General features: G+C 41.4%; 2 protein-coding genes across 6 annotated transcripts in view; one reads left to right on the top strand and one right to left on the bottom strand.

Moving 5' to 3' along the window:
* veph1 (ventricular zone expressed PH domain-containing 1) overlaps positions 1-5,388 on the top strand; it is an 86,377-nt gene extending 80,989 nt beyond the window's left edge. For 2 of the 3 annotated variants that reach the window (XM_084949878.1, XM_084949876.1), the window contains 2 exons: positions 452-505; positions 831-5,388. In XM_084949878.1, coding sequence (XP_084806004.1) covers positions 452-505; positions 831-1,013 — 237 coding nt within the window. In that variant the 3' untranslated portion in view covers positions 1,014-5,388. The remainder of the gene's footprint in view (positions 1-451; positions 506-830) is intronic. The other variant, XM_084949877.1, reaches the window with a different exon arrangement.
* Positions 5,389-7,281: 1,893 nt separating this feature from the next.
* On the bottom strand, positions 7,282-16,896 carry ccnl1a (cyclin L1a). Of its 3 annotated transcripts, XM_084949880.1 has the most exons (10): positions 16,569-16,896; positions 16,266-16,340; positions 15,720-15,829; positions 13,699-13,819; positions 13,440-13,504; positions 11,113-11,212; positions 10,888-10,992; positions 9,258-9,508; positions 9,042-9,140; positions 7,282-8,912 (listed from the first exon to the last, which is right to left on the bottom strand). In XM_084949880.1, the coding sequence occupies exons 1-10, from the start codon at positions 16,806-16,808 to the stop codon at positions 8,438-8,440; spliced, it is 1,641 nt and encodes a 546-aa protein (XP_084806006.1). In that variant the 5' UTR covers positions 16,809-16,896; the 3' UTR covers positions 7,282-8,437. The 3 variants fall into 3 exon arrangements, with proteins under 3 accessions (XP_084806006.1, XP_084806007.1, XP_084806008.1); XM_084949881.1 differs by lacking the exons at positions 16,266-16,340; positions 16,569-16,896 and adding an exon at positions 15,025-15,296 and having other exon boundaries at positions 15,720-15,835; XM_084949882.1 differs by lacking the exons at positions 16,266-16,340; positions 16,569-16,896 and adding an exon at positions 15,121-15,296 and having other exon boundaries at positions 15,720-15,835.
* Positions 16,897-19,894: the final 2,998 nt, after the last annotated feature.

Genomic DNA, 19,894 nt, shown 5'->3' with positions numbered 1-19,894 from the left:
ATCTTTTCTTATCTAATCTAACGACAAATGTCAGTTTAGTGTCCTTTTGTGGTTTACCATGCACAAGAAGAGAGAGGAAACTGCCATTTAAGTACAGGGTGTGTCATAGAGAATCAGCCGACTTCAAAGGGCAATATTTGTGTTTAAGTAATGGACATCGAACATTTGACAATACTTGGCAGAATATAAATCACGCTGCACAGCTGTCAGGAGCAGAATGCTTTCTGTTGCACGGTCGCCATATTGACTGAGACTTGATGGGAGGGGGAGGAGAGCTGGCCACTTCTACCTACCGGCAACCTCGCGAATCTCCTCTTACTAGCAGGATGTGTTTGATCGTTACAGATGAATTAAAGCACTTTGAAATCAGTTTCTGATTCTTTGTGATACACCCTGTATTTTATTTATCTCCAAGTAAAGTATTTAAAGTCACTGTGTGTCCTCCCCACAGAAGGATGAGCTGGATGACATCCCGATTGAGCTGAGCAAGGTGCAAAGCGTCAAGGTGACTGTCATCATCCCTCAGAACGCTTCCATCACTTACCCATATCCTCACCACTGATCACCATCAGCGCTACTTACACCTCTGTCAGTTTGAAGCTATTATATCATCTGACCTAAAGGTCTAAACTCTTCCCAGGATTCAGAGCTAAGCAGATCAGCTTGACAAGGATAAATAAGCTACTATAAATATGATAGAAGAAACCAACATGAAGCCAAAACAGTGGCTGTCTTTTTTTTTTAAAAAGACAGCAGCTCTCCTCCCCACGAGCTAGATGATGAAGTCGTCTTGTCTATTAATGTTCCCCACCCACTTGTTCTGTTTGCAGGTGGTAGCCAAGAAGCGTCGGGACCGGGGGCTGCCGCGCGCCTTCGAGATCTTCACCGACAGTAAAACGTACGTGCTGAAGGCTCAGGATGGGAAACACGCTGAAGAGTGGCTGCAGTGCATCAACGTGGCTGTGGCTCAGGCCAAAGAGAGGGAGAACAGAGAGACCACCACCTACCTGTGAGAGCGGCACCGACCGAGACGGCGGCGGGGACGCGAACGCGCAGCCAAACATACGCTGACTTCCACATGTAGGATATTTGTTTCTTGTAAGCATTTACAAGACGGGGGGGGGATAAAAAAGACCCCAGCAGGTGACTCTGAGAAGAAAAACTAAGCGCACTGCTAGTAACTTGTCAATAGCACCACCAGCTCTGTCTTCAGTCGTAGTAATGATGGAGCGCAAATAAGAAAAAGGATTTTTAGACATTAAACCAGCAATAAAAGACTAATGAAGGATGGTTACGTATTAAAAACACGACTCCCTGTATTTACCATTACGTTAAACCAACCTGCCCGTGTGCCATGCTTCTCGACGCGTAGGCCGCCATCAGCGATAGCGAATGTTTGTTTTACGTGTTCAGATGTCACCTGACTTTTCCGTTTCGCTCCTACAAGAAAACGAAGCAGGCATCAGTGGGAAGTTGGGATTTCTCCGTTTAATGACGCATTTAGAGTCCAGAGTAGTATTCAACAATAAAGACTTCATCAAAGCAAAGACCTCATAAGGAGTTGTAGCAATAATGAGACTGAACAGTTCCTCTGGAAAGCAAGAAGGATGAAAAACGAGCCTAATGGACAGCAGATGGGGAGCACATTGGATACTGGAATTGTGTGTGTGTGTGAAAGACAGAGTGAGTGATCTTAAAGGAATAGTTCAGCACTTTGGGATATATGCAGTCACGTTCCTGCCAAGAACTGGAAGAGATGATTCAGGCTGCTTTCATGTAGCTGTGTGAGTCAAGTGAAATGAAGCTAAAGCTTAGTGTAAAGACTGGAATTTGAGTTTGACTAGTCTGGCTATGACTAACTCCTGGTAAGGGGGTGGCAGCCGGGGACAGCATATTTCCTCAAATGTCAAACAGGGCCAATAATAGGATATGTTTAACTCGTTTTGTGTCATGAATCCTGCTGTATTCTGTTTTTTTCATCACTAACCGGGTTTTTTCTAGCTTAAACGGGCCTCTAGGGGGACTGGTTGAGTCTTTTGTTTAAGAGTCTTTTGTTCCTTTACTAAACAGAAGTCTGTTAGTTTTGTTAAACAAGAATGTATTTTTTTTAAAAGAAAACCATGCCAGAAACAGTCCTCCTCACAAACCCGACTTAAATCTGTGACGCTGTTTTTCTTTTCTGCCCTTGTACCAAAGTGGGTTATGAGGCAAGTCCCTTAAGACCCCACGCAGGGGTCACTTTCTGTTCTTTTGCAATCACGGTAACCAAACGGACGGCGCTATCTCAGCCTTTTTCAAACGAGAGAGGTCTGCAGCAATCCACTCCAGTGTTTTACCAGGAGCAGTGTCAGCACAGCTGTTGCCTAAAAGTGGAGTTTGGATCACAGGTTCCTAAGAAATCACTGAAGCAAATGAGTGGTTTCCTTGTGGATTTAGAAAGGTTGCCAGTTCAGTCACACTGATTTTCAATGACTCTGCGAGAGAGAGAGTGGAGGTGAGCTGGCTTACTTTAGAACAGGCCTGTTCCTCGGGTTTGGGTTTAAAAGCTTGTGTGATTTTATTATTTTATTTTGGGGGGAAATGTGTCATTAGATTTTTATTTTTCTCCCTGAAAATTGAGACGGATGGATGAAGAAAGAGTGAAGATGTCAGTGTTTAAATTGGCTCTAACTGATAGTGTGCACCACCTTTCTATAATCCAGTTGAACTTTGACAGACAGGTATTCACTCTCTCTACCCACAGGTGAATGCTGCCTTAGCACTTTTTGAATTTATGTAACATTAAAGCTGCTAAAGGTGGTCTTAATTTGAACTCGTTTGACAGACGAGCTCTCTCTCGTCGGTCTTTCGGCTAAAACCCTGTCAGCTGTGTAAATGCAGCCATAACACAGCCTTTCCCACCAGGTCAGGTTACCCCTGTTTGTACTTTTAGCTGTCCCTGTTACCCCCACCACCACCACACGCACAGCAGAGCTGACCTGCATCTGCTTACAAATCATATTATTTAGATCATGTCTCTCCCTCACATTTTTATTCCTTCCTTCCTTCCTTCCTTCCTTATGACCTACTTACACACATGACTTTGGGCCATAAAGCCAGTGGGGTATTCCCCCATGACTGCACTTAAGTTTTTATAAAAATGAATATTTATATTCATTGGGGTACGGCAGCATCTCAAGAAACTGTGGACAGAAAGGAATTGGATATTCTTGGTCCTACTGATTCCGATTGCTGACAATCCGGATGGATACAGCCTACCATCTTGTTTCTGACCACTATCTTCACATTTAATCACTAATAATTATTAAACTCTGGCTTTCACACCGATAGTTTGCCTTTTTGTCCCATCTCCCACCAATCACCCCCAACCAGTAGCTGCAGATGCCTGGCCTTCTTTGAGCCTGGTCCTGTTGGGGCGTTCTTCCTGTTAAAAGGGAGTTTTCCTTCCCATCGTCGCCAAGAGCTTGCTCAATAGGGGGTTGTCTGATTGTTGGGGTTTTCTCTCTATTATTGTAGGGTTGCTTTATTACCTTACAGTATAAAGTGTCTTGAGGCGGCTGTTGTGATTTGGTGCTATATAAAAGTTTTTCCTGACTACATTTGAGACAAAGTGTTATGCTATTAGATATCATTATTATATTCAGCACCTCTGCTGACCTGCTGTATTGTAAAGGTTTCATAAAGCTCTTGCTCTTTTTAGTTGAACAGTGTTGATTTGTGTTTAAAGTGAATGTGTTATAACATGAATGCCAGAGTTGTGTTAAAGTAGCGATATCAGCTGTCAGTGCTGCCATGGTGGCTTAGTTTCCAAATCTCTATTCTATCTATCTATCTATCTATCTATCTATTAGGGGGTGCAACGATACTCGTATCGATATTGAACCGTTCGATACAGTGCTTTCGGTTCAGTACGCATATGTATCGAACAATACAAATTTTTTTAGTTATTTTATCAACTTTTCTTCTGACGATGCTGTCTGTGTTGAGCGCTCAGTGGATCTGCGTTCGACTACTCCGCCTAGGCTGCACTGTCGAGTGCAGATCCACTGAGCACAGCGCAAGCTAGCAAGACAGAAGCTAAGCTCTCCTTGCAACATGGCAAATTGAACCTCCCCCACCCTCATTCAGATCTGGCCTTTGGAACTATCTTGGTTTTCATGTGAAGCATGACCCTGATGGTAAGCGCGTCATGGACAAAAGTAAAACAGTATGTCGGATGTGCCACGCAATGCTCAATTGATGGGAACAAGTGCGTTAGCGCAGTTAGCTTGTTAACGTGTTGACGCCGTCCAGCCCCACGCACGGGGCGGTCAGTGGTAACTTGTTAACGGAGATTTGCCGTGTTATGGCTTTAACGTCATTTCAATGAGATTTACGCTGACAGCACTAGTGGAGACACAACGAATATGACTGCACATTTACTCCGACATCATCCTAGTGCAAAGACAAGTGGAAGCAGACAAAAACAACAAGCACACATGCTACAAACTTTACCCGAGTCATTTAGACAGCCGTTAGCACATGATTCTCCTTATGGGGACCTGATATGTTTAATATGCTGCTGAGAATATAGCCCAGAAGAAGCGTATAGTATAGCTTTTATTTTGGAAAGAGACATTTCTCTGTAATAAACTCTCTTTTCCAAAGATGAGCGATTTCTCGATCAAAAAGATTTATTTTTTTTAATTTTGTTGTTTCAGCAACATTAAAATTAAAAACTGTACTTTTGAGTTAAAATATATATTTATAATTTTAATAAATGATAAATTAAAAAGGCATGAAAAAAATTTTTTTTTCGAAAAAATATCGAACCGTGACACCAAAGTATCGAACCGAACCAAACCGTGAATTTTGTGTATCGTTGCACCCCTACTATCTATCTATCTATCTATCTAGCACAGTGAGATTATGTGTACACAGTTAGAAGCAGGATGGAAACTGCTGTAGATTTTAACAATCACACAAACTGTGAAGATGATTCTAAGTATTCCAGTGAATGTATAAAACATTAGCATTAATATCAGCCTCGTGTGGCGAATCATAGATGTTTGCTGTTGTTTTTTTCTTGCTTTTAACCTTTAGCATGTTGTTCGATTGCATTTGATTGTTTTTATATAATGTCAGTATTTATTTTTACAGGCATTTAACACTTTTATCGTGTCTGGAAAGACGACTGAAACTACAAATGCCAGATTTTACTTTGTCTGCTCCTCGTCTTCCTCTTCTCTTGTTTTATATTACTCTGAATTAACACTGCAAACAAATGAAAGCTGTATTCTATTTGAAAATTCAACAGTTATTGTTGTGATTGTCATATTTTGCCTGCTGCACCTTCTGCATGCCTGCCTATCAGAAAGAGCGCTGTAATAAATCTTTACAATAACTGAACGCCGTGATTGTCGCTGAATTTTTGTTTGTTTGGTTTTTTTTGCTCTTCAGTCAGGAAAGAAGTTAAAGGTTTCCTTTACAGAAACACCGTCCAAACTCCTGGATGTCATTACATTATCAGTGTAAATTACATTTGGGCTCTCACTTTAAAGATGCTGTAAGTTTAATAAGACCCTCAGTACGTGCAGAAAGAAACACGTGGGGAGAAAATAGGATAATTACCAAAGTTATTCCATAATCTTTATTCCTCGAGACACATTTCTCATGCAGGAACGAAACTGGACCACCTCAATTGCGAGCTTTGGAGATGACTCAGTGTGAAGCGTTAGGGAGCACTTGGCAGCGTGGCTGTAGGATCTGACACAGCACAGTGCATGTCAGAGCTGGTAGCAGTTACATGTAATAATCAAATTCAGATCAAGCTCAGTTAAACTGCAACAAATCATTTCTGACAGCTGGACGTTTTGAGTGAGCCGGGCTCAGCTTGTGATGCACTCTTTCAGTTGTTTATTCGTACTATAACCACATAAGTAACCACAGTGACTACTGATCTGAAGCCTCTTTGCTTGGAGTACAGCGTGTTACAGGACTATCTGTGAATCACAGAGAATATCATGTCAGTCCTGTAAGTGACCTCCAACACCTTATCTCGCTTCACAGCGATTTTTCTGCGGGGCTGGTGGAAAAATACTGCCTTTCTCACCATCCGTCTCCATGGAGCACCACTAACGTCCATCATCAGGAATTCTGACATACTCAGTAGTCTCCATCAGCTATCGCTTCAACCAATATCTGCATGTTTTACAAATCACCATAATGTGATTGATAACACATGCAGGGAGCTCCTGTCCTAGCAGGAAAAAATGTATTTAAAACCATTAATGGTGACTGAATACCACCTGCTGACTCTCTACAATGACCCATCATTAATCCTGCTTAAAAACAGACCCTAAATAGTTTTACTCGCACTTTCTTTACAAGAGCAGCAGATTTACTGCTTAGTTCCTCTGGAAGTCCCATTGAAGTAAAGTCAAAGTATCTCAAAACCTAAATGTGATTATCAATATGCTCGATGCTGTGCGGTTTATAAAATCAATCTTTTGTTTTCTGAGGGGGTCTGTGGTTTCTCACACATGTAATCACTTACTGTGTGACTGTAACGTGATGAAGTGCTTAATCACAGAGGGGAAGATGGACCAGCGATCTGAGTGATGACACTGAGGCAGACAATGGCAAAACCAATGTGGGCAGCTGCTGAGAGCGGTTTCAGACAGAAAAGCCAAAGCACTGCTACTCAGTAGGTGTTCTATTGTTCTTAACTTAAATGTGAATTTCAACAGGATATGAAATTGTCCACTCACTTTTTTCACATGCATTAAGTTTGTTGTTTAAACTTTGCTCGATCATGGCAACTATGACAAACATACATAGCAAAATCTTCTGGAATCCTTTTTTGTTTGAGTTTGAAGTATCAGCTGTGGCTACAATTAAACTCGTTTGGCCTTCTTACATTAAATCTCTTAAGCAGTGTTTTAGGATATTTAAGTGAGGACACATGGAAAGCTGTATAACACTGAAACTTAAGGCCTACAGCACCCCCTGGCTGCCATAAATGTCACTTTTCCTCCCAGTTTCTTCTTTTTAACCTTCATGTGTACCGTGCCTCCAACTCAAAATAGCAGGATTAAACTGTTTGCATCGGATGTATTCCCAACTGTTTGAGTTCATGCATTTCAGATCATAGCTTCAGTTTAGCCCTCCGATCAGCTGGGACTTCACTGTCTCCACTTAAGGCAACAATACAAATCAAACAACTGCTCCTGCCACTACAACCAATGTTTCTTTGTTTTGTTTTTTTACACCAGGCACAAATTCAATAAAGGAGTGTACAGGTCAGTGGCATAGCTCATTTATTACTGAATAAAAACTGGACATGAACACGTGCAGACTAAAAACCAGTGTAACAAAACGGACAACCCTAAAATCTTTTTGCAGCAAGTCTGCATTCCCTGCTGGGAGGTCAAAAAAAGAAAAAAAGAAAAAGTCAAATAGACAGTATTCTTTTGAAACTGTACAAAATACAGCATCAGCAACATATCTGTTCAATAAAAAAAGAAAACAAAGACTGTGCAAACATTTTGATCTTTCCTGAATGTTTATTTTACATTTATTCTTCAGTACGTCCACTGAGCCATTTGCTTTTATAAATCAAAGCATTCACATTTTGTCAGTGGTCATCAATCCGTCTTTACACTGTAAATAATTTCCCCCCCAAATGTCCATAACATTATATGTAAAACTAAAAAAAAAAAAGGGGGGGGAGGAAAAAAAACAACAAGAGCGGGCTGGGTTGGGTAGGCTAGATGGTTTGTCAGGATATATGGTTGGGTCTGGAGCTGATGTCACACTACAACCTTGCCTTTGCCAGTCTGGGCAAATGTTTAAAGGTAATTGTAGAGCACCTCATGGTGGTGGTCACAGCTGCAGTTTGCATGTAGATGCAAAACCATCAACCACCCAAAATAAATGTCAGCTACAGATCTGCTGCTCTGTAGGAGACTCAAAGCAACCCGATTCCATCAAAGACATTTGTACATGAGACACGTGGTGACTTATCTGGCTCCACTGTTTCCACTGAGATGAATCATAAATGCTGGGCAGATGTTTTGTGACTTCAACAAAATTAGAAAAATTAAAATCAACTTGTATACGCTGATGGTCTGACGCCAGGTGTGTATGAGAAACCCAGCAAATTCAGAGGAAGGACACCAGCTGGTATACAAAATGGCAAATCCAATTAAACGTGTTTTCAGTCACGGCAGCTTCGACAAGGTTTTTGAAAATTTTTGGTCTTCAATAAAGCAAGGTACAAAAATCTCTTCTGTTACGTGGATGTTTGGTTAACTTCTGTTTTACCTTCTGCACAAATATTTAATTTAAGCATCAATTTGTCAGTCAATGTTCAGAGGGCGCGTCTAATTTGATTTGCATATACTCAAAGTACTCATGTGACCATCAGCCCCAGAGCCAGAGTGGGTCGGTTTGGGTCTCAGCGACGGTGGCGGCTGTGTCCCGAGTGCCCACTACTGCTGTGGTGTTTGCTCTTGTGGCTACGCTCCCTCTCTCTGTCCCTGTCGTAGGATCGGGACCGCTCCCTGTCCCTCCGGTCTCGATGGCCACTTCCTCGGTCATGTTTGTGTTTCTTTGACGACAGGTCGAAGGAGCTGCGGTCTCTGTCTCTCTCGCGTTCCCTCTCTCTGTCACGGTCCCTTTCTACTTTGACTGGACTGCGGGACCGCGACCGAGAGCGCGAGCGCTTCCTTTTATGACCGGAGCCTCCACCTCCGCTGTTGCTGTGACGACCGCTGGGCTTGGAGTCGCTATTACTGTGGTGACTGGACTTGGATTTAAGGTGGGGGAGGAGTGGTGAGGGCGGATGCCGCTGTGGTGATGGGCTACGGCTGTGAGAGCGAGAATGTGAACGAGAACTGTAGGTCCCTGAGTGGCTGCGTCTGCTGTTGTAACTGCGAAAACAACAGGTGGGAAAAATGGACATGAGAAACAGCCAGACTATGAAAATCAGAGCTTTTTAAACATAAGGAAGGTAGAGCTACACATTCACACACGTTAAAACACAAAACTGTAGAGCTTACTGTCTGCGAAAGGAGCGCGATCTTGACCGCGAACGCGTTCTCGAACGAGAACGACTTCCACTCCTACTGTTCCTCCCAATCTTTACCTCCTTCCTTAACCTGAAGACAAACATTTTGAACTTGAACTTAAAAACAGACTATCAGGCAAGTAACAGATCACAACTATTACCTTGTTACAAATGACGGCAAAATATTGACTTAAAATGTGTTTCTTACCCATTATGTGGACTCTTGTTGACCTGGGTACGGTTGTCTGGTTCCTTTTTAACTGGTTTGACAGTCTGGGGGTTCGGGGACTTCTCTTCCACCTTGACCACAGGGGAGGACGGTTTGGAAGCAGGTGAGAAGCCACCCAGCGTGGACAGTGCAGGAGTACCATCAGGATTCAGACCCTTAGCCTTTATCCTAGCCTCTGCCAAGAACACTTTCCTTCGCTCAACCTCCTTCTCCAGCTGCTCATAGTTAGGCTAAGGGAAGAAGAAAAAAAAGTTTACGCCAAGTCTGCCAAGAGCTCTTACTTTCATTCAGGCATCTTCCCCTGAGCCATACAGTGCAGGAGTGTATGCTAGTTTATTTTAACCTCGGATCGATGTAATCTGTCACAATATGTTGATGAGATTGCAGAAAAATGACATCAGCCTTAAAACTAACTCTACTACTCGTGATTTTAAAAAAAATTTTAAGGCCTACCTAAAGTGAAAACATTTTTAAACTTCATGTAATTTTTTTTACATTTTTTTTTTTAATTTGAGAATCTCAAGCTCAGTTTTGAACAAATAGAAAATAAACTGAGAAATAAAGTTTTGCCTCCCAGCAATCATCCCTCTCCCATCCACAGCTGCTGGATCAGCCAGCTGAGCTGTACAATTTGGGTTTTCATCTGAATTTTTACACACTGTCTGAACACAGAAAAGCTCAGTTACAGTTACTGCTTGCTTCATGTCCCAGCTCAAGTCTAATGGGTAAGTTGTCTGCTTTAGTCTCCATTCACATCAAAATGCTTGGCTGATTTCTGCTATAATCACATTTTAAATGCCCAGAAGGAATGTGCGCAGCCTAATGTAACTGTTAGCAGATAAATCGATGGTTTATCAACAATTATATTACTAAATTACAGTGCTATGTGAGTCATTCAGGTAACTGATGATGTCCTGCTTCTGGACTACCAGCATTTAATGAAGAATCAGGAGCATGTCGAGCAAGGTCCTTTAATGTTAAGCACTGGGCTGTGTGTATCTGAGTACTTAAAGGGACAGTTCAGCAACTGCCTGATAAAAACAGAAAACTTTAAATACAGCTGCACTTTTTAATTTTTACTTATAGCTCGTGTAAGGCCTGATTTAGACTCTTGCAGGGAATCTTTCTAGAGCCTATGATGTAATCTACAATACGCGGCTGACGTGATCTCTCTATTTTTCCACTTGTACATTCCCTCACATGAATCCTGATAGTTTCAGAAATCTCCCTCCAGAAATGTGTTCACATTTGAGAGTCCTGATCTCGATGATTATTATTCCTTATACTGGAATCATGATTGTTATTCTCTCACTAATAAATTTAAAAACTAGGGGGGGAAAGTAGCCGTAAAAAGCACTGAGGAATTGGAACAGGCCAATCACAATAGTTGATCCATTGACCCAACATGTGAGTTCAAAGGGGTCTGACCAAGACTTGACCCAGTGCTTTTTAAAATCGACTAAAGATGGCCCATGCTTCAGTGTGTTCTAGACATGTTTTATCATTCAGGACTTGAGCGTAATCTATTTAGCAATAGTCACAAAACACACTCATTGTGGATGGATTATAGTTAATGCAAAGCATAGGAAAGCACTGCACTCATATTTACCTTCTTCCTGGTGTAAAGTTTCAGGGTGGTGATGCAGATATCTTTGATCTCTTCTTCCGTCGCTCCAAACAGCAGGAACCAATGGGGTCTGGTTGGCAGCGGTATCTGAAAAAGAAAGGCAGAGTTATTTATCTAAATTGCTCTTATTAGACAAAGACATTTTGATGTGCCAATGTGGGACTATCAACAGGAAAAAAGTTTCAGATTTGCACTATTTCCTCTCACCTGCAGTGCTCGGGCAGCAAGGTATATGCAAGCGCAGGCAATCGTCTCAGCTTGAAACCTCACAAACACATCTGTCCTCAGGCTATCGTTCATGTAGTTCCTATGGAGACAAAAGAACGAACAAAAACATAGCATCTTCTCCACACAAAACCTTAAATCCATCTTTCAATATTACACCCATTGACTATAACCCAGTACTGCAGGTTAATAATCTGCAACATTTCTCTACATTACAAGCTCCTAACCAGGGATTTAACTTTTTAAATTTTCTTTGAACAAGCACTGTTAACTGGACCCCTGGACTGTTGGATTTGACACAGTGCTCAAGTGAGATATAAACTCAGGTTTAACTTTGTCCATTTCTCTCTGGGGCATCCATGAGAGCGCATCACATCACAAATAAAGCATGAAGACACAGATAGTGAAAAAAAAAAAAAATTTATCTACTGATAACCTGCCAACTCCACCTCATCTAATTGTGCCCGGAGGGCAACATGGTTACGCTCTAATGACGATTAAGACAAGGGCACATGCCATACAAGGTGGGGAACATGCAGGCTCGCAGATGTAGAATATTTATCTAAGATGCAGCTGCCACAAATCTGAGGGGAACTGGGTAGCACAGCATGTCATGTAGCATGCAACTGGTGGTTTTTGGAGTCAGTGGTATGCTGATATGCTCAAAGTACAAATGGATTTTAACATTTATTCAAGGTTCAGCCACAGAACATTTACCACTTTAGGTAAAAAACGTATAATGCAAACTGAAATGACCACAAAGTCCACTTTCTAGTAAGACTCATTAGAGGTCTTCTCTAGAAGACATCAGGTGATGATTAGCTAAAAACAGATTATGTGTCAGAGGGTTGTCTGGGACAATGAATAAATGAGATTAGACATTGGGAGAGTATTAGGAATGGCAGGATGGCCAGGTTGTGAATCAGGCAAGTTACGGGGTAGTGTCACATCTATGTCCTTAAGAAATAGATGTCACAAAGACAAAAACAGAAGTGTAATAACAGAAACATGGCGGTGAGACTCCTTAAAGTACCCAAACACTAATCCCAGAAAGCTCACACAAGAAACCCACCATTAGGGGAAAGAAAAAAAATACTACATCTAACACAGTCAAACTTCCTCTGCATTGCAATGGCACTGGGATTACCTTGTCAATACCAATTTCCAACCATACATAAAATTTTGGACTGCTCCAGTTAAAGTTTGCTGCAAATGCTGAAAACCTGCCATTCAGATAAAGTGTCTTCAGTCCAAACTGCCTAGAACAAAACTAGCATGCCAACTCTGCTATAGATAACACATGGATGTTGGATTCTGAGTGCTGCGTGGGTGAGACAGGTCCATGGAGGCAAAACCTGAGAACTCGATCAGCCTGTAAGACAGACACATGTCTGGACACCACGTCAGTTGGGGACAAGACACAATACCTACTGTGAATTTAAAAAAAAAAAAAAAAAAAAAAAGGCAGGTAAACTAGTTAAAAAAAAAAAAAGTCTGTTCTGGCTAAGTTTACTTCACTGATAAATGCAAGTAAACGAAAAAAGTTAGAATATACATCTATCTGTAGCTACTTGGCAAAAATAGTTATTACAGATGAAAACCTTTATAGCAAGACCAAAAAATACAAATCCTTTTGGACACCCAAGAGAAAACAAGACGATGCTGGCTGTTGGGTAAAGTCCCGCCCGCCCCCTTCAGTGAATCTCGGCATTGGGACTGGCTGTCTGGAGAGGGGCAGCCAGCCAATGGGGGGAGCTTCCTGAGGTCATGTGGTTGGAGGAGGCAGAGTTCAGAGGTTCTTTATGTGACTTACCAGCATGGACTACCCTTTAATCAAAGAGTAGAGAGAAAGGACAAAGTTAAACCAAGTCCCCCGGGCACCGCAAATTTTTTTTTTTTTTAAAAAGACTTTACAGTAAGCCATGTAAGGGCTGATAAGAGAGTGAGACAAGTAGTAAATTTGTAATAACACAAATTGCTCCATCAGGGAAAAGAAGAAAAAAAAAGTGGAAGGGTTCAAATGGAGTGAGGAAATGTCGTCGTCAGACCTGGGCAAAATGGCTGTTGAATGTTTTTCAAATGCGTGCCTGTAAATTGGTAGGCACTTGAATATTACTTATCTGACAGGTGGTCCACATATGGGTCAGTCCCAAGTTCCTGGCAGATAAATGAAGTGCTCTTCAGAAATTCAACCATTTGAAACTCGTTCAACTTCATCTTTAGCCCAGGTCTGGTAGCACTTCTTGCAGACATGACACAGGTTGCTGCTGTGGGGGGGGTTGTTTGTGAAAAACTATTAATTAACTTACCAGGCTGTCTGCACCAATGTCTGGTTCTTCTCGCATTCCAGGACTTGAAGATACAGGACAACGATCTGTAATCATACACTGAAGTTAAAAAAAAAAATACCCTGCTCAATAGCCCCAGGAGCGTCTCCAAGATCAAACCTGTTCTGTTAAGTAAGAATAATATTTTAACCCTGTCTCCTGTACAGCTGCATTAGCTGCTTATTACATTTAAAATGTTATTACCAAAAAAAAAAAAAGAAAAGAAAGAAAAGAAACTCACCTTGTGAGGGTGCTTGACATGCACACAAAATCCAAGCTCCTTCAGGACCCGCCTTTCCGCTTTGATGACTTGATTTTTGGTATTTATGTAGTTCTGATCAAGTATCAATGGACTTGGAGTCCTAGTTTGCAAAGGAATCAAAATAAAATATTGTTTCCCTCTTGCATTTAAAAGAAAAGAAAAAAACAAAACAAAATTTAAAAAAGAAAAAAGACAGTGCCCTTCTGAATTCCTGCGCCCCTTCGTTTTTCCCATTTCAACCAACTCAAAGCAACAGTTAACTGTTTGCATGCCTGACAGTTTGCTGGGGTTTGTGGACTCCTGTGGTTCCAGTGAAAGCTTGTGAGATTCAAAGACAGCCCTCAACCCAAAAAACACACCCTGTGCCACAGCCTTAACAGAAATATCAACTTGGTGCTAACATTACGATTTCACGACAGACGTTTTGAACCTCAAGCTTAACGCCAATTTAAAATAAAAATGGAAAGCCGCCATTACTGTACTCCATCACAACTCATTCTCATCTATATTCTTATACTGTATGTCAGTATACTGCAAATTAATTGACCAAAACCACTGTCTGGATGCAGGCAATCCAGACTTGGAAGGAAAACATTCAGAGCAGAGATTTTTTGGGTCAAGTTACCCTTCACATACTGTACTGACCCCCCCAAACATTCCACTGATGAAGACAAACTCGTGGAAGGAAAATCCACAAAAAACAAACAAACAAACAAACAAAAAAACCCACGAACGAACAAAGCTGATACACCAGCGTCTGCTCAAGTTGCCTGTCATTGCCCACAAGATGAATTAAAATCTGGAATGGAATTAAACCACAATGATTTGTGAGAGTCATTCATTATATAGCATGACCCCTGACAAACCAGTAAACTTCAATTGAAAGTTCCGAGTCTGCCATTCTAATGTCTCAAATATATTCTAATGTGAATGTTACACTACAAACCACATGCATGGAAAAAAGCGAAAACAAAAATAACCTCTGAGGACTAAAGACAATACAACAAGCACAAATCCCAACCTAACATTACACCTCTTTTATATATACCTCACAGCTACACTTAAGAAATGCAAAATCAAATTAACAGCATATAATGGCAAACTGTTGAAGCTAAAGAACATGCACTGACCCTCACTCAACAAAAACCGACAGACTCACGGTAACCAACTAATCATTCTAATTCTAACATACGAGATGATACTTCTTTAAAAGCCATGGTTGCAGCTGGTGGTGGATGGGGTGTTGCTCTTTAAGCACAATTAAAATGCATGGTGAGGAGCAGTCAGAGAAGAAAACTACATTACCCAAGGGTCCGCAGAATGACGGACAGATACCCAAAGCTTAAGACTGAACCACAGGAGTCCTCAAGGCGCCCCGGGGGCCAAGGACCTTCGGCCAACCTGTCATCCCCGATCCCAGTGCCCCGCGGTGGCTCAGACCACGGGAGTCTCCCGCAGGAGGGGGTGGGGTGGGCCTGGGGGAGGAGGGAGACCCCCCTCGCATCATGGTTCATGCCGACAGCTTCATCTTACGTACCATTCCACATCACCCAGGCTTTGGTAAATGTAGCTGGTCGCTGTTAGTTGGTTGCAAGGGAAAAAAGAAGTCAAGTTAATGCCAAAATCTGTAATATTGACATCAACAGATTTGTATGAAGACACAGGTACAGCTGCTTTGTCTGTGACTGTGTCTTACAAATAATAGACTTGAATTTTTGAAGCCAGTTGTTTGAGGCATTAATTTCAGTGCAATGTCAAACTGATGTTAAATGTAGACAATTACACAGCAAAACTACCAGTGAAGCGGAAACTGAAAAGTTTTAAAATGGTTTAGAGTACATGGATAAACAAAAGGGCACTTTCACAGCAAAAACACAGATCAGCATCAAACATTACATAATTCAAAAATAAGAAAACAAAAACATTGCAATGCAACATTTTTTTACATGTTAAATAATTATTTTCAAGAGGAGAACATTGGATTCATTTGGAGTGCTTACTTTTTTCCTCTGAGCTGCTTCAGGTGATGGAAAACATTAATGACATCTCGTATTCGCCGTGGTGCTTCTTCTATCTTGGAGGCCAAGTTGATGCAAGCCATGGCAACAATCTAGAAAATAAAATGATAAGCAAACAGGAATGTTTACTACAGGAAACTGAGCTCAAGTGATCAGAACACAAACAAGAGACAAAAAAAAAGAGAGGCAACAATATAAACCCTATTCTGTTTTGTTGTGGGGGGTGATGTGTACTCTTTACATACCTATCAACCCACTCTACAAACGTAATGATGTACTGAAACCAATGCTGACACTACAATAGTGCAAGTGTTTTAATGCAGTGCTATTGTGTACTTCGAGTCTGTGCTCAGTTTCACACTCATAGGTCTCACTTCATCGTTGAGTTCTTTAACTGGTGGAGTTAGACTCGACAATATGGCTGCCGCTAACGTAGGTACAACGTTATGCAATGCTATGCTATGCTATGCTAACAATACCGGCCGACCAGCGGCCCGGCAACACTCTGGAAACTCTTAACACACTTACCTCGAAACTGTGCTTGACGAAGGACTTGGAGTAGAAAAAACGATGGAAAAGTACTTGAGCTGTTGCCATTGCGACCTGTCGAACGGGGGCGAAAAAAGAGCATGATAATTGTACATCGTCTTGTGTAAACTGGCCTAACCTTGCACAATGGATCGCCGCCATTTTAATTCCACCACGCCAACGTCAAGAGCTAACATTTAGCACACTGCTGACAACTAGGCCGCAGAAACTACAAGCCACATCAACTTTCGCCTATTATTATCAAACACCCAGCACTAATGTACTGCAGTCAAGAGCGCTTACCTGTGGCAACCGGAGGAGAATACCCGCTGACTGAATCAGCTCACAGCCAAGAATACGAAGGTCGGCCTCTGTGTTCAGGTCGAGGCCGTCGAACATCGACGGCGTCGTTGAGAGCCTTTCCTCCGGTACAAGCGAGTTGTCGATTGTAAGGTACACTTCTGAGTAAAATTTGTCGCCAATGAGAATCCCATCATTGTTAGTGGAGGCATTGGAAGATACAGAGAGAGGACCTGCGGCCATCTTCACCTGAAAAACAACAGTTAGCAGCTACAGCGAACACAGCCTCCACACGGTAACAGCGGAGCAGGGTGACTGGCGAAGTGCGTGACGTCAACATGCTGTTCAGATGGAAACGCTGTGTACATCCGCGGTGGTAAATAGTCTCGCAACGCTGACTCGTTAAATTTTACAAGTGCACGTAACCTGAATGTATTTAAATATTCTAAATATAAGTTACAAATATTTTAATAATAAGCAAAACATTTCACCTGGTATATAATGTTTCATTGCTTTCCGTTTTAAGCTACAGTCAACTCTTTGCTTCAATTTCACCTTAAAAATCCTGTGTCAAAATACTTCAGATAAACACCATAAACAATTTAATCCCGAAAACAATATGTACTTGACGCATGAATCAAATCAGTTTTATTACTGGCACTACATTAACATTCACTGTAGCACTACTAGTGACAGTTTTCTACGTATTACTCAATAAACGTCACTGCCGGTAATGCCTGCTAAATTTCCGATGTCACCCAAAGGCAGCAGAAGAGAACACATCACCACTGGTCGCCACCAACGGTTTCTGTGATGTGACTTACGGGAAAGTCCGGACTTGTCACTATTACCGCTAGAACATATCCATCCGCCAATTTAAAATAAAGGAAGAAAATATTAGCGAAATGTATTTTTAAAAGACCAGTTTAAATATTTCGTTTAATAAATAAGTAACTGTTTGTATGGACTAGTCACAGACTACGGGGGTTGTTATATTTCATCTTCAAAAAACTAAAACATTATGTAGAATGAATTGTGATAACTGTTAAACTTAATTTTAAGACATGCCTGGAGAGCAGTTTTGACTTTGCGATTCTGTATGCAGGTTTTATATCCATTAAAGTAAGATACAATTTCAAAATAAATCCTCAAAAAATTGACCAGAAGTGTTACCAAGATTGCTGTGAAGTGGCACTTACTTACAGAAGGACTTTGATCATGTCAAAGATGGCAACAACACAATATTTAATGCAGGGAACACTTTGTTCAGTGACAGCTCGGCTCACAGGATTTTATTGCCTGAAGCCTTGTAGTTACCAAAAACAGTCAGCAGAGGAAAGTAGAGACCCACCAGTTGCTACAAGAGAAGCTCTGTGGCTCCTCGGGTCATTCAGTTTGTTCTGTGAGGACTTGCATGCTCATCTTGTCCCCTTTCTCCTTCAACAAACCCACAGGCACTACAGTTAACTGATGACCAGAGTAAATGTCATAAAATGTTTCATCTTTACTCACAAACATGTCTTTGCTGGTTTACCTGTGGTTCTCTGCCAGTATATAACAGAGACTTTCAATGTAGCTTTTTTTTATTTTTTTATTCCTGTAGGAGTTTTATTGATCTTTCATACCAAATGAGCAAAACATTGTGTTCACTTGTTTGAAGTGTGTAGTAGCTGTTTTTAGTTTGTACTGTTTTTAGTTTGTACTGTTAGTTTTTGAGGTTGTAATCATCGTGGTGCCGTCTTGTCCAGGCTGTCAGACTGTTTAATGTGAGCATTTGATGGAAATAAAACTACTACTTGTCTAATCTACCAAAAGTTAGTCAAATTAGTCAAAAATAAATGGAGTAAATATAAAGTGCAGTTCTTAATCGATGATTTGTTTTAGTAAGCTGGGGGGGGGGAGCCATTAAAACCTACCTTGCCCTGTGTGAAAAGCTCCCTGCTCCCTCTTGTTAAATCATCATGGATTAACTGTAATTAAACAAGTTTTTTTTTTTTTTTTTAGAAAACTGAGTTAAATTTCCTGAGCCACACCCAGGCCTGATAACTGCCAGACCTGTTGAATCAAGAAATCACTTAACCTGTCTGACAATGTGAAGCAGGCTAAAAGAGAAATGCATCGTGCCATGATCTAAACAAGTTCAAGAACAGCTGAAACACAAAATCATTGACATCTATCAGTATGAAAAGGGTTACATAGCTATTTCTAAGCCTTATCCAAAAATGGAGAAAGACTGGAACAGTGGCGGACCTTCCCAGGAGTGGCCACCCTACCAAAATTATTCCAAAAGGGCATCAACCCATCCAGGAGGTCACAAAAGAACCCAGAGCAATATCTAAAGACCCGTAGGCCTCACTTGTTACAGTTAAATGGTAAATGGCCTGCATTTGTATAGCGTTTGTATTTACTTAGTCCCTAAGGACCCCAAAGTGCTTACACTACATTCAGTCATTCACCCATTCACGCACCCATTCACACACTGGTGATGGCAAGCTACATTGTAGCCACAGCTGCCCTGGGGCGCACTGGTTAAAGTCAGAGTTCATGAATCACAATAAGAAAGATCCATCCATCAGTTTTCTTCTGCTTATTCAGGCCAGGTGGTGGGAGCAACAGCCTAAGCAGAGAAGCCCAGACCTTCCTCTCCCTACCCACCTCAGGGTTATCCAGGGGAACACCAAGGCGTTCCCAGGCCAGAGAACTGAAGAGATATAATCTCTTCAGTTGTGCTGGGTCTGCTCCGGGGCATTGTTCTGATGGGACATGCTGGGAACACCTCACCCAGAAGGCTCCCAGGAGGTACCCCTGTCAGATGCCCGAACCACCTGAACTGGCTCCTTTTGATGTTAAGGAATATTGGCTAGGGATGGGAATTGATAAGAACTTAGCCATTCTGATTCTATGATACATTTTACTTATTGATTCAATTCCCTACCAGTTCTCTTAGCGATTCTTATTGGGTTCTCACTAGCTCCGCTCTGAGAGTTACCACCATTACTAAGCACCACATTACATTTATGCAAATTAATTGTATGTTGTGTGGTCTAATGTTGTGATCAGTGTTGAGTCATTACTCAAAAAGGTGATGTATTACACACATTAGACATAACACTTTTATTAGAAGTAATGCAGTACATTACTTAATTACTCCAAGGAGAAAATCATTCATTATACCACTCATTACATTACTTTCATCTTACTCTCTAAAATGACCTGAAACACACTGTATCAAAATTATTACTTAACAATCGAACACCTGCGGCTACAATCCCAAACACCAACACAAATCCCTATCCTAATGAGGACACAGCTTTCTCTTAGCATTTGGG

Source organism: Perissodus microlepis, chromosome 14 (genome assembly GCF_051167445.1).
Source record: "Perissodus microlepis isolate ML-2025 ecotype Zambia chromosome 14, ASM5116744v1, whole genome shotgun sequence".
Taxonomy (NCBI): domain Eukaryota; kingdom Metazoa; phylum Chordata; class Actinopteri; order Cichliformes; family Cichlidae; genus Perissodus; species Perissodus microlepis.
Note: the sequence above shows the minus strand (reverse complement) of the source record. Positions and strands in the feature narration are given on the sequence as shown.